Consider the following 15450-nt stretch of genomic DNA (forward strand, 5'->3'; position numbering starts at 1 on the left):
TCAAGTAGAGGGATGTTAAAAATAAAACCACTTCCTTCTACTAATAGTCCCTTGAGAGAGAAGATGGTAAGGAAGAAAAAAAAGAACCAAAACCAAATCAAACTCAAATTTTTGCTGAAATTCATTCAGTGCATCAGCTGACACTCCTACTATGTTTGAGGACTGCACTTGCAACATCATCTTTATTCCAGAACCACTTCTTTTGATGCTTTTCTGGCTTCTCCCCTCTTGCTTCTCTTTTACTTACCCTTTCCTATCACATAGCTCTGGTCTACACTAAGAGTAATGAAAAGCCATTTCACTGCCAGATCCTCTTTGCTGAACTTTTAAAGTGACTTGCAACAGTCCTAGTTGAATGTCACTTTGTTTTAAAACAATTTTTTGTTGAATAAGGCAGGAACAAGTAGCTCAGGAACAATACTCAAGATGATTACAGCTACCTGAGGTCCAGTAGATAGATCAAACCTCAACCCTATGCAGAACAAGTGATTCTTCAGATACTTTTGTTAATTGCCACAGTGAACTGCCTATCAGAAAATTCCTGGGCCACTGAAGATATGGATAGCCTGTCTCTGGCTGATGGAGGGAGATGCTGAGAGAGGTTAAGAGTCAGTGGCAGCAAATCTGGTACCCAGGCTGTAATGTCTGGCATCCCATGGACTTGGTTTTCCTCAGTCTTTAGGACAGTCATCTCGGGGAGAGGAATATAAAGGAAGGCAGTAACAAAATCCTACTGCCAGTCTAAAACAGAGCCATCCTTTTAGGGGCAGCAGTCACTGAAGATCCTGGAGCAGAAGTGAAGACTCTCCTGTATCACTCATGACATTACAGCTCAGGCAGCTGAAGAATCAGTTCTGTGCAAATGCCATTCCAAATCTCTCATAAGATCAGTACTGCAGAATTACAATGGAACTGCCAGACTTGCTGGATTGTGACATTTTACATGTTTTTACAACCTGCTGGGACCTGCTTTCTGGCCAAGCCCTCCAATACTTATCCTCATGCAGAATGCTCCTTCTTTCAGTGCTTCTGCTGTCCCTGATCATTGCAGAGGGGTTGGACTAGATGACCTTTAAAGGTCCCTTTTAAACCAAAGGACTCTGTGATTCTATTGTTTGATTCTATCCCATGACCAGAGTTGCAAGATGAGCCCAGGTTTGCACCTGGCAGTGTGACTGCCCCAAGCAGAGGAGCTCATGTTTCTCATGGGTGTCATAGCCACTGCCACCAGGCTGCTGTTAAGAAAGATTGCCAAATATTGCATTCTACAGCTTGAAAACTGTCTGAAGAACTCTAAAAGACAGAATTTCAAGGGGACAGCTTAACAAGGTGGCTGGGAAGGGATAATTTGGAAGGAAACCAAGACAAGATGGTGAGAAGGAAAGGAAGGAATACATAGGGAAAGGAGACAAATGTACCAGGCAGGAAACCAAGTGAAATGAGGAGGTGAAAGAGGAAGCAAACAGGATGGTCAAGAAAGGGACAGAGAGGGAAAGGCTGAGAAAAAAAGGGAAAATAGTGAAAGAGGACCCAGTGGAGGAAGGGAAAATGCAGAGCTTCTTTCTAAGAGATAAGAGAAAATAAATGGAGTCTGCTGCTACTCAAAACAGCCAGCAGCAGAAGTAACATATTACTGGGTGTGCATTTCAACAAGAAATGTACATTAGACTGGTAACAAATTACATAGGGCTGTCTTCTGTCTTCCCTCTGGGCAGAAGTCACAGAAATAATAACTGATATTCTCCTAAGTCTTGTGATTTTGGGGTCTTCAGACAGGCAGAGTTGGAAACATACTGACTACAGAAGGGCAATGTCCCCCCTGGGAGGGCCTCTGGCTTTGCCCATGTAGCTGTATATTCTTTTGATCACAGACATGAGATGCAGAATTAAATTAAATTATTCTTTGGCTTTCTTTTCTCCTGAGGTTCAGCAGGAATTTGAATTCTGTCCATGTAACACTTTTGTCTCTTTGCTTGCATGAAACAATCCTAATTGCAGATTATACTTTTTGACTATAACTTCTGCCAAAGATCCATTCAAAGAGGACAGAGCTGTGCTCTCCTACTTGGGTGTTCAGTTTAAGATCATCCCAGTCAGCATGCAAACACTCTAAGGTGGGCTCTCACTCATCCTGCCAGAAGACTTTGGTGCAACAACTATTTGATTACAATTTATATTCCATTAAAAATACAGTAGTAAGCTTTTAAAGCTGCAAGGTCAAACTTTCAAGAGAAAGAAGATTCCCAGGCTCAGGCAGGATAACCCTTCTGGCCTTATATGCCTATGCACTATGTAAGATTTTATTCAGAGGATCATGTGCAATTTTTGCACAAAATCTCCTTATCATTCAATGCACAGGGTTAGACATTTCATTAAATCTTTTCAAAGAACTCTAATCCATAAAAATCCATCAGAGAAAACTTTTTGAATGGTTGATATTTGGCAACTAAAGAGTTGAGTGGGAGCCTGTGGGCTGGGAGACGTCAGGCAGTAATGCTTTCTGCACTCCTCCTGACTTTGTCTGAAAATTTCTAATTGCAGTTACTGTCAGGTAAAAGTATCTTTTCCTGCCAGTTTGGCAGAAATATGTAATGGTGGCTTACAAGGTAGATTAGCTACCAACACAGCAGGTGATGGAATTAGCCTTGGTGGCATAACAAAGGGGAGCTGCAGAGCTGCCACCAGCCCTTCCCTGCTGGCTGGTTGTGGGTGGAAGTAAATTGCAGGGATAGTGTGTGAGCAGCACAATGTGAATTTTCTCCCCACCACTTGCCTCACATGTAAAGACCAGCCCCAGCCCCTGGGGAGCAGCCCCAGCCTGCCTGAGGGTGACACACATGCTCCAGGGTTTCACCTCCTGTGGGGTCACCTTTGCCTCAGTGACAAAGTCAGGAACCATCTGCTGGTTCCAAACCAGGGCTTTGTTGGGAAAGCCCTGGTGAATCCTCAGTAGCAGGACACAGGCAGAAAGGGCAGCACCCTTCCACCCCCACAAACGCCACGGGCTCTGCTGCCAAGACAAAAAACATTTCCAATTCAATTGTTTTCCTTGTGGCAAAGCTGAGATTCCCATTCAGGACGTTTAAAAGCTAAAATCAGGCATCCACAGCAGAACTTAAATTGGTCAAGATCAGGCTTTCCACACAGGCAGGCAAACACACATCAGGGTGAGCTGAAGTGCTTCTAGGGCCTGCCTAAGCAAGCACACAGCTGCATTTTCTTTCAAAATACTACTGAAGCCTTTTAAGAGAGAGGGGGAATAATCCAGATTCTGGCAGTGGGGAATATTTCACAAATCATATATGCTTTGGCATCAAGCCCTTAAAGCCAGGGGCCTTTACTCCCAGGCTTTGCTGGGAGAGATCCACCCACCTCAAGTGGGATTAATTAAAAGAGGCATGCATCATGCAAATAGTTTCTGTTTCCTTACAGAAATATTCAGAGCACATAACCCAAACCAGCTTTAGAATCAGAGCGAAGCAGGGAAGAAAATTATTTCCTGCTCTCCTAACTCTTTTCCTTTCCCTGTACATTAAGGGAGGAACAGTGAGAGAATGCTGAGAGCTCACCATTTCTGTACAATTCCTTTGATAAATCTTAATAAAGTAGAAGAAAAAAAATTCTGTTTTCAAAGATGGGCTGTATCTCACGGTAAGGTGCCAAATTGTCCACATCAAACGTGTGCTAATCTGCTCACTAGACAAGGACAGTCCAAGTCCTACCCCTGAAAAGGATCTTTTTAGTTTAAGGCAGAACAGGAGAAAATGGAAACTTTGTATTTCTTCAGCCTGTCAGGATTTTCAGCTCCATGTGACAAGGACAGGGGCTGCAACAAAAAGCTCCTTTGGAAAGTAAGATAAACTTTAAAAATACGACTTTCTTCTCAGGAAGCTAAACTATTTCCCTAGATAAGAGAGATCCCAACACTTCAAGGAATCACTGCAGAAAATGGTGGTGGAACAGTCAGAGCACAGCGCCCCAGTTCAAAAATAAGTCACAGAAAAAGCTCAAGTTTCCACAAGAACTCTTCCTCAAAATTCTTTCTTCCCCCTTTTAATATCTCAGACCCATTTTCTGAGTCAATTTCATATGATCCTGCAAAGGCTGTTATTAAAACCAGACCAAGCGTAGCTGAAATTCCAGGGCTCAAAAGAAACATTGAATAGGCACAGGAGCTGGCCACAGTGTCCCCCTCAGGTGATTTCCCCTGCAGCCCCTTCCCTGGGATTTCCTCCCTCGCACTTCAGTCAGCAGAAGAAACCTGAAGTTTCAGCAGAATGGCAAACCCTTCCTTCATTCTTTAGCAATTGAGATCTTTTCTGTCTGAGGCTCTAAAAGAGAGAACTAGGATCTAGTCCAGAAGATGTGTATTGCAGATTATTTTTTTCCACAAAAATGTCAGGCAGTCTCACATTCGATTCTGTATCCAGCTACAGTATTTGAAAATCACTGACCTCCTTTATCCGCCACTGCTTTTCATGCCACCAGTGGCGGTCCCGAACGGAGGCGTTCCCAGGCTGCTTACCCATGTGTCTTTTGCGTGCTAGAAAATTCCTTCCTGGTCTCCATCCCACCTAGCCCTCTGGCATGAAGAAGATGATCAGCAGACATGCTCTTGGCAGGGCACCCTGGGAAAGCAGCGTCCATGCACAACAAGGGCAGGCAGGGGAAGGAGACGCGCTGCTGGGCAGGGCAGGGGACGGGAGCCATGGTTCTCTCGGGTGGCACAGCTGGCACAACTGCACCTCAGCCCTGCAGCCCACTGAGGTGGCCTCTGATGGCACAGAGGAAGCAGCAGGGCCGGCTCCCTTTGGCTCAGCCCCAGGCTCTCCCATGGTCCTTGGGTTCCTCCCTTCCAGCACAAAGTTTGGAAAGGCAATTCCAGGTTTCTCCCCAGTGGTCCCTGCTGCAAGCTACAGGATATCCACTAAGGTGAAAGAGTGTTTCATGGCTGGGCATTGATGCAACAACGCCCTTTTCATAGCAAATATATAAAAATACTTCATTCCTTTGATATACCTCATTTATTTATGCTTTCTATTATAAAGGGTAATTATATTAGAAACACTGAGCCTCAAATTTAAGTTACTGACAACTATGACAGATCTCACCTATTTAAAAGAAAATTCTTCTCCAAAGCTTCTCTTCTCAATTACCATTTTTAAAATTGAAAATGTGCACATTTTATTTTGGTTCCTATTTAGCTGGGCTCTTTTTTTTTTCCCAAACTGTGAGTACTTTCAATGTAACAGCTAATTTATCAAAAATGGAGAAACCCCTTTGTTCCAACATTGCCTTATCTGCCCACGCCTCTCATAATTTAGAAAGTTAATGAATCCCTCAGAATCAGAGGTTTTAATATATGCGTATATATATATATATATATATATATATATATAAGTGATTAAGTGTATTACATCATTGTGAAAATAAACATTAAGGACATTCTATACATATAACATATAAAAAAGCAGTCAATGCCATAGAAAATTATACAATATGCAAAGCTACTTTAAAAGGTCCTGATAAATGCAAAGCCCTGAGAAGGACAGGAAATAATGCACTGAAGAAAATCTTGTTCCTTAAGTAATTGCTTGGTACCATATGATGTACTCTGTCAAACAACTAGGAACTGTTTCCAACTGGCTGGAAATTACTGCCTTTGCAGGACAACAATCAGACTCCTACCAGTTTGTTCCACTGGTTCTACAAGAATTTCTCTTTTCTCTCCCAGGAGAGCCCTTGTTTCCTCTGGTGAGGGTTCAGAAGGGCAGAAATGAGGAGCTGTACCCCTGCCCCTCTCCTCCTGGGGGTAGGTGACTTCTCTCTCTCTCTCTAAGCCCTTATGAGGTACAACACAACCAGAACTGGGGTTCTTAATGTGAGCAAATCAGGGTCTTCCAAGTGACTGACTATAATTTTTTTAAATGAAACAATCTTCCTATCTTTTCAAACAAGGTATGTGGTAAAAAGAGGTTCCATCAAACACCTTTGACTGCAGGGAATGCCTGGTTTTGCTTTGCTACAAGCCTTTGTCAGCAGCAGCGCTCGCCTTCCCACCCAGGGAGCAGTGCAGAGTCTGTCTGTGGTGCCAGGGGGAGAGAACCATGGCACCCCCAGGAACACCAGCCCTCTTACCTTGGCACGCTGGGAGGAGCCCGGCTGGGACGAGAGGGAACCTGGGGGGGTCCTCCATGGGCTTCAGCACTGGGAAATGGAGGCAGAGCTCCCGGCCGGAACGGGACTGGGGGAGCCCCCGACTGGGGGCCTGGAGAGGGGATGGCAGGAGCAGGTCCTCGGCCAGATAAAGGTCTGGTGGGGGGATTGTTCAAGGTAGGTCTCCTCGGAGTTGAAGGACTTGGAGGAGGTGATCTGGTGAAATATCAGAGATTTTAAAAGCTCAGTAAGGCAGGGGTGTGGGTTTTGGGTTTTCTTTGATGTATTGTATTTTACTTTAAACAAAAGTTAAAACTTATGGCAGATGTTTTTTATTGGCATTTTCCTTTGCTGTCACTGTCAGAGGATCACATACAATTAAGACTCACGTGTTTCCCACTGACAGCATACAAGCAAAGAGGTGAATAAAATGGATTTTATTATTCAAGTCCTAATAATGTTGCGTTAAGTGGAATTTCTAGGACATGGAGCCTGACATGCTGAATTCTTTTAACAGCTTGCAAAAGAGGCCAAGTGGATACACAACTGGGGTGATAGAAGCAGCTGCTGTTTGAAGCATCAGAGAAGCTGTAAGACCACTGGATGGTCTTCTACAAGGCAAATATCCTATCTGCTGCTCACATAAAACATACCCACAGAACAGGTGGGTATATTTATATACCCATATATAAACATATTCCCATATTATATATGGGAAAATGTTTTGATTTTCCTCACAGATGTCATTAAGACCTGGAGGAGCATCTTCCCAAAATACAGGCAGGAAGGGAGCTCCTGATCTTGTTGGAACCCTGGTTACTGAGAATTTTAGATTTTCTGTGCTGACAGGCACTGATCCCCAAGAGAACACTACATTTGACCTGGGGCTGTGGAGAAAGCTTCCAAAATTGAATGATAGAAGTGGGGTTCTGGGCATGTGGTTTGAATAGAAGTGTGTAATATCACATGGTGGAAAACTCAGAGTTTAAAGTTTTAGAATATAGTAATATATATAAGACAAGATAGAAGTTTAAAGACAGAATCTTCTCCTTCTTCTTCATAAGTTTCAGTAGTATTGTGTAATTTAAAAAAAAAAGTCTGCATTACAGGCCACGAGTAGTTAGTTGTTAAGTTAAAAGTAAAAATAATTTAAGTGTGATTTCTTAATTAGACAGTTTGCCCTTAAAAAGCCTTGTAGAAAAAGAAATACCACTCCATTTTTAGTTTGTTAGACTGAAGTGCTGTAGAACTCACGGTTTATAAAACTGCAATAGAGACAAAAACTAATAAACATCCAAACAAAAAAATACCATCTCACATATTTAATCCCAACCTTAAACAAAAAGAAACAAAGACCGTGGCAGTGTCCCAGGCAGTCAGGCTGACCACTGTGGCATTTAGATTTTTTGAACATGATTTTTTCACCTAGGGTTTTTCTCCTGGGAAGCTGAAAGGTAGAGAGAGGCTTCAGAGAAAAGAAAAACAATTCTTATTTCATTTGTTTTTTTGTGTTGCACTTATGTAGAATGTGTTTGGAGATTGTTTATTTAAGGTGATTGCTCGACTGGACTCTGGTGTGAGTTGTTTTGGCTTATTGGCCAGTTAGGGCCAAGTTGTGCCAGGACTCTGTAAAGAGTAATGAGTTTTAATTTTTTTTTTTTTTTTTTAGCATTTAGTAAGTATTTTTTCTGCATTTTTGAGTATAGTATAGTGTCAGAACCCAGGACATTCCTCTGGCTGCCCTGGGTGACTCGAGACCCTGGCAGGGGGCTCAGAGACCTTGGCACGGAGTCAAAGCCACCTGTGCCTTTGATTTTAGCCCATGGAAACAATTACCAACTTTGTGTGAAGAGTTACAAGGCACAAGAGTTTGAGTAGAATGACAGTGAATTTGTCACAGGGTGGAAAAGTAGAATTTTGGGGATTTAGAATGGGGGTTCAAGAGGCAAGATGAAGGAATCTGGGCGTGTCCTGTCCTCCTTCTTCTTCTTGCCCTCCATCTTCTGCTGTGATGGTGACACTTCTGGACTGGTTTAGAGCAGAAACAGACTGTCTAACATAGGTGATAGGTATTGGGAAATTATTGTAAATAAGGTACACTTAGTTCTTAGTACAAAAAGCCAACACCACCCCAAGGGCAGGGACTGTGCCACAACCCAACCTGCTGGACAGATCTCAGCAGGGCAGAGGAAGAATGGAATAGAGCACATGTGCCTGTCCTGGATGCCATGGCAGTCCAGCTGTGAGGCTGTGAGGCTGCTCACCTGCGTGTCTGCTGAAGCCAGGAGTCATCCACAGGTGGGGGAGCAGGGGTGGACACGGTGCTGGTGCTGATGTCCCCGATGATGGCCAGTGCCTCCTTCAGCGCCTGGTACATGCGCAGGGTCTCGTCCCGCCGCTGCGCCTGCTCCGCCGACTCCTCCATCAGAGTGTTCTGGTCCTCAGAAGAATACAGGTGAGCCAGCAGCTCTGCGTTGATAAATTCTTTTACCTGTTTCATCAGTGTGAAAAATGTGTATTTTATGATTGGCTTTTTACAAATATTCAAATGAATATTATATGTGTAATGTTAGAAAGTGATGCTGTATTCATTTTCTTAAGTAGTGTGTTAAATGTAGTTTTAGGTTATAACAAAATGTTAAAATAGAAACTATGCTATGTAAGATTTTTTTTTTTAAAGAGAGGACTCCCACTGAGTCCTCACACAGGACACCCAAATCTTTCAGAGAAAGAGAATTTGTTGCTCCATTATCAGAAATGAACTTCTTCCTGCCTGGCTCAGCCCTGAAGATGCCGTCAGGATTCAGAGGAAGAAGCTGACACTGCCCAGACAGAATCCTGTGTTTGAATGGAATTGATGCATCATGGATGAGGTGTATGAATATGCATCAGGCTGTTGCTTTTAAGGGTTAATCCTCTGTTAATGTGGATCCTTCTTCAGGTTTATGTTGCCCAGAAAGAGGTACCTGGATGTCTGTAACTCTTTGTTTTTATTGTCTTGTATTGTCCTAATCCAAATTGTCCAAATTTTTATTCCTCTAATTATACTGCTATTTTTATAACCATTTTATTACTATTAACTTTTAAAATTTTAAAAACAAGTGATTGGCGTTTTTCACAATCAGACAGAAAGGAAAATAATCCAAACCACCAAAGAAGTAAACAGAAATCTCTACAGAAAATACAATGCTGAACAAATATAGGGGAGATCAAGGGAAGCCGGTGATTGAATCACTTACTACCTTACACCAGTTCTGCTGCAATTCTGTATCTCTGAGGTGCCACCTCTGCTTACGCTTCATTTCCCAACAGCTCCCAAGAGCCAGCTGGCATTTTGGGCCGTTTCTAAAGGGCTGACTGAGAAATAAATGGCAGTACCAACAGATATAAATTCCCCAGGGAATGGGAATTTTCAGGCTTTATGACATACCTGTCAATTACTTTCTTAGGAACAATTCACCCTACTGTAGACAGCATCATTTCCAGCAAGTCTGTCAGATTCTGAATAAACCATCCACACACATTCAAACTGAAGGGAGAACTCTCCAAGTAATCTAATTTACTATATTGATTTCCTGCTATGCCTGCCCTGGTTATGGAAACCTGGGCCACATTAAGAGACATAAAAAGCTAGAGGTACTCTGATTAAATAAGACTGTGGTAAATAGACCAACTGCTGACCTACTAAATCCTTGCATTTGAGACTTGTTGCTGTTCTGATCTATTTCTCATCTGGTGCTTTGCTCCATAAAGCTTTTTGGAGCTGGAGATACTGATGATAATACATTCCCAGGATTCTGATTACATAAACCTGAGCTCCATTTGCACATGGGTCTGTGCTAGTTTTGTGATTTAAAGCCTGACAGTGAGACTAAGGCAATGTTTGTGTTTAGACAAGGTCAGTGAGAGCAGTGAGCCAGTGCAGCCAAGGGACCCTTTCTGGTCACCAGCAATGAGCAGGCAGCCAGGACAGAGCTCAGAGGGAAACAAAACCATATTGCCTGGGCTTGGCTGTCATTTCCCATTCACGTATGACAGGAGATGCACAAATTCTTAGCAAAGCCTGCAAAATTTTTCCATGAGTTTCATGCTGTTTTCCAGTAGATGGTACTGATCAAGAGCCAGAGTACACTACTTTCCTTGTGATTGCCAAAAACTCCACATTAAAAACAGATATCACAGTTAAACAGCATCACATTCTCCTCAATGAAATGAGCATTTTAATGGCATCACTTCAAAAAAAGAAGTGCTAAAATTAGATTAAGGCCAGAGCTGATTGTAAAGGCATTGTTAAACCACAAATATCTGTTTGAAAAAAATCAGTCTGTGACAATTATCATGAGAGGTCCCTGTCTGTCACTGGTAGAGGATTCCTCTGAACTCCTCTGGAAAGGGAAGACTGCTGTGCTAAGGATGGATCTTGGATCAGCCTCCTGCCCTCCTGCACTGTACTAGACAGAGGAAGATCTCCCACCAGAGCCACTTTCTCCAGCTTGGAAATGGAGGGAAAAGTGATGCTTACTCATGTTTGCTCCTTTCTGGAAAGCAGACTCACAGGAATGGTTTAAAATATTTTCCTTCACAGATATCAGGCCTTGAGTCAAAGCTGAACCCATAGCAAGCATCCAAATGCCAGTGCCCCAAATCTGCCCTGGCACTCTGAAATGGGGCAGGGTGGGCTTGGAACTTCCTCAGTGGGAAGACAACACATGGCACTGCCTCAAATGCAAACACAACCCATTCCTGGATCTGCAGTCTGGCAGGAACAAGTCCTCTGGAGTTTTTCTCCACAGCTGAGATCACTATCAGCACTGTTTATGGAGCATACACTGACTACTCTTAAGACCACCCCTCTTGTATAATCCAGGATACCAAGGCACCATGAAATACAAACTTGTGTATGTGTTTTTTGTTTGGGCATGTTTGAATTGGTAATGGTAACTCAATGCAGTTCTGTGTGGTAAATGTATTTTCTTTTAAGGTAATCAACATCCACCCTAGGGGAAGAACAAGGGATGCACTTGGAACACAACAATCTAGGCTTAGGCCCCCAAATATGCTCAGGGACAGCATGTAATTATTTTCTGTACACTGAGTTTGAATCTGATACTTTCCTTGAATTCTAAGTACTTGTTTATGGGCCCACAAAGTGGAAAGGAAGTTCTAGGAAAACTTGGGAGGTTGCAATTGTCATGGAAACAAATTCCTTGGGATCGATTTGTTTCCAGAGTTTTGGAGGCAACATGATGGGGCAGCAGAAAATACAGAATATGTTGATTAAGGGGGAGGGAAAGTGTTTTTACTTAACTCCTGGTGGATGGGTTGGAGTTCTGAATACTCCAAGGAACACACACAACTTCACAGGACCCACCTTCCATCACAGCTCCACTCCTTTCCAGATCTTTGCACAACCTTTTGGCAGGGCTCAGCACTCTTGATTCAACCATTTCTTTCTCTTTTCAATAGCCCTGATTTTTAAAAATTGCTATTTTACCTGTTGTTTTCAATGTGGTATTTTACTGCCTATGCTGTACAGAAAGAAATTCATTAATGCTTCTAATGTCACTCTTCACAGTTCTTTAAAATGTTTGGGTTCTTTGCCACAGACTTAAACTCTAGGATGGAGGTGCAGGCCTCAGCTCACTAGGAAGCCCAAATGCAGCTTGGGACTATGAGGTCAGCTGAAAGCTTGGTGATATTTAAGTGTGTGGTTGCTGTGTGCCAGCCTGGCAGGCTTTATCAGTGTCACCAACAGCTGATGAGAGTGAAAGCACAAAATCTCACAGTAATCTACTTCTGAGGGATGCACACACTTCAGAGACCCCTAAACGATTCCAGATGAGGAGGTGAGTGGCAGAAAATTTAATGTAAGCTTTCAAAAGCAACTGCTCACTGAGCTCTGCTGTTTATGAAATGAAAGCTAAACCCCAGCCTTTCCAAGGGCACTGGAGATAGGCTAAGTCAAAGCACTGAGCTGCTAGCAATGATCTGGAAAGAGCAGTGAGGACACACACTCAACTTCTGAAGTCTAGAGCATGGCTGATTTCCAGAAAAAAAAGGCAGTTCCATTGTTCCCATGGTTTTTTGTAAAAACTCACTCATGACTAGAGCATTACTTACATTCTGACTCCCCTAAACCTGATGAAGTTTAATGAAAAATCTCTTGCCCTCATGCAAAAAATTCTGTTTGGATTAAATGTATGAGGAAATCCCACTGAAATTTCCTGTCCAACCACCTAACTCTTAAGTGCAACACAAATTCCACAGGGCTAATGAAATCCATCAGATGAAGGCTAGAGGTGGCTCTGAGTCAAAATAAATGCTACCTTCTAATCACATTTGCCTCCCAGCATATTGCACTAGTAAAGCCTGACTGGTTTGATGACCTCTCAGAAATGGTGCTGCTCAGAACTAGCAGGGGCTGTGGCTCCCATCAGTAATTTGTGTGGCAGCAGTGGCACTAATGTTAAGCTTAGTTTTCAACAAGGTCCATTCATGACTCTGCCAGGATGTGAAGGCTGAGATCCCACTGCAGTGGAAAAACAATGGAATCTCAAAGCTGTTTTTAACCACATAATCTTCAGATCTAAGAAAGACACACAAAATAAATCAACCAACCACATCTGCTTATCTAAACAACAGTGTCCAAAGCTTCCAGATTTATTCCTTGAAAATGGTAACCTGAAAATATAAAGAAACCCAAACAAAATAAGAACTGCTTTATGAACCCTGACAAAGGCCTGCAGATGGAAAATCAGGGAAGCACAGCTCTGCTCTACTGCTCTCACAGGCTGCCCACACCAAGCTCCCAATTCCTCTTCCTTTTATATCAAAAGCAAGACATCAAATAAAAACCAAAACAAAACCACCCCCACCTTGATTTACCTTTAAATAATAACTTATGTTCTGATTAAGATGTAAATGAATTCTTTAGGAATTTGGGATAATCACTCAAGGCAGTGTGCCACCCTTTGAGAAGGCTGCAGAACTTCCAAGTACTATGGAATATTGGAAGATTTTGTCCACGAGTATGACATTAATTCTTCTCTTTAGTAGCTGCTGTTGCTGCTGTGTTCCAGAGGTGTGTTTGAGAGTGAGAGATCTGACAGACACATTGAACTGATTTAGAACTGTGGCTGCTACTTACATTATTGATCATGAGGTGCATGATTGTTTTCGGGATCAGATCTCGGATACATTTGTTAATAATGGACATGTAGGAGTCCACAAGATTTCGAATTGTCTCCACCTGTCTTTCCAGCTGGGGGTCCATTGAAAAATTATCTGCTTGGCCATTCTCTTCAGTTTCAGTCTACAAAGAAGGGAAAAAATGCCTTTTAGATTGAAGTAAACTTGAAACATATTGGGGGGAAAAACCCTTGGACTTACACTGTAGTAATCCAGCAACATAACTCATACAAAGACTATTCACAGGTTAAAATATGAAGTCTTGTCTTAACATCAGTGTTCAGCATAATGAAATTTGGATCTCTAAAGTTTAATGCCAAATGAGACCTTTTGCACAAAGCACATGTATGTAATTCCACACAAATTTGTAATTTTATGTTAAAGAAAGTTTTCAGACAAAGATGCACTGTGGTAAATGTCACACCAAGAAATTATTTCACATCACTTACTGCAATACTTATTATCAAAACTTTTACCATTCACATTCAGCCAGCTGGACCCATGCAAGAAATAAGCACCATAAGTCTGGATTTTAAATTTTACCCTTCTGTGGGTTAAACCCACCTTTGTTATTTAAGGCTGATTTATTTGTGACAAATTTTGCAGTTCAGTCTCTGACTTATTAGATGTGAATAGCACCTATATAAACAAAGGGCTTATAAAAGATAACAGCAAAAGCATCATTGCTTCCAATGATCAAAGCTGGATTATATATTTGAGGTCTCTTTTTCACTGGATAGAAAAAAAATTCTTTGTATGCAAACAGCTGACCTAATTAAATACCAGGAACTTAAACTGGAAGCTAAAAGGCCTATACTTTGCTTCAGTCTGGCCTGTATAAATATAGGAAAACCTAAAAGAAAAACAGTAACCTTTTGGTGAAAATCAAACTGCTGTCTGAGGCTTGCAGATACCAAAAGAATGGAATTTCTACCCAGAGAGTACAAAGAACAACGTTCCTCAAACTCTGATATCAAACTTCTCCCTGAAAACAACAGCCAGAGCATTAACAGCATGAACTGTAAAATCTAAATCTGAGCACCTGAGTTTCTAAGTATCTGAGTATGCTTCTGTGGGTACCTAGAAGCATAAAATCATAGAACCACAAAGTGCTTTTGGTTGGAAAAGAAGAAGCTTTTTGACTTCAAAAAAGATTTTTTACTTCAGCCAAAGTGCTCCAGCCTTGTAGCTCCTGTTGTTCCAGCCCCCCTTGCAGGCAGGGACACCTCCCACCACAGCAGGCTGCTCAGTGCCTCATCCAACCTGGCCTTGGACATGAGGGACACAAAGAAACAGAAAGCACTAGCAAAAACTGAAGAAGCCAACAAGGAGAACAAGCTATGTATCAGCCAGAGCCCTGCCAGTACAGCCCCATTTACAACAGAGCTTTTAGCTAAAATTGGCCCATGGCTGGTGCTTTGAAGATTTCTGGAGCAGCTGAGATCAGTATCAAACCCACCAGTGAAAGGCCATTAGTGCTAAATATGCAAACATGTCACCAAAGAGGCTTCTCCCTGCAGGAAACTGGGCCAGGAAGGGATTCCTGGTCCTAGTGCAGGGTCTGCCTCTGCTCATGCAGCATTGCCAGGTAGAGCACTTGTATCCTTTTCAACTACAGCTTGGCCAGTCCAGGCTAAATGAAATGGAATGTTTGTGATGTGTTAAGTTCTAGTTTTGTTAAGAAATAAGACCCAATGTACCATTTAGAAACAAAACTGAGTGTTTGTAAAAGAGCTTTCAAAAGTAAGGGTGAATTATAGGAAAAGTAGCTGATCTTTAAAAACAATTAGCTGTGCTTCCTAAAAATCCTGTGACTGTGGAGGACACTGAGGGGGCTCCTGATGAAAACAGGATTTTCAATGCTGTAGCATTGGTAGACACTACCTTAAAAACCTCAATCTTTTTGTTAATAAACTGCATGTAGCCAAAAGTCACAGTGCAAAGACTATTTTCCTGAGCCTCCATGTCTAAAGAAAAACTAATGGTAATTTTCCCTGTGAAATACCAAAGAAATAAAAAAAGCCATACATCTATCATATATCTGCAGATTTTAGCCAAGTAACTACAAACCAAAAATGCCCCCTTCCCAGTTCCCTGTATTTGACA

At 42.2% G+C, this 15450-nt stretch overlaps 1 protein-coding gene across 1 annotated transcript in view; it reads right to left on the bottom strand.

The window, feature by feature from the left end:
• The window catches only part of DNM3 (dynamin 3), a 172855-nt gene that overhangs the window by 12853 nt on the left and 144552 nt on the right, over window positions 1-15450 (bottom strand). Inside the window, exons 17-19 of the mRNA XM_050977156.1 lie at window positions 13304-13468; window positions 8421-8647; window positions 6139-6372 (exon numbers count right to left, since the gene is read on the bottom strand). Of these exons, the coding sequence (XP_050833113.1) occupies window positions 6139-6372; window positions 8421-8647; window positions 13304-13468 (626 nt within the window). The remainder of the gene's footprint in view (window positions 1-6138; window positions 6373-8420; window positions 8648-13303; window positions 13469-15450) is intronic.

The sequence above is a fragment of the Serinus canaria genome, chromosome 8, assembly GCF_022539315.1.
Source record: "Serinus canaria isolate serCan28SL12 chromosome 8, serCan2020, whole genome shotgun sequence".
Taxonomy (NCBI): Eukaryota; Metazoa; Chordata; class Aves; order Passeriformes; family Fringillidae; genus Serinus; species Serinus canaria.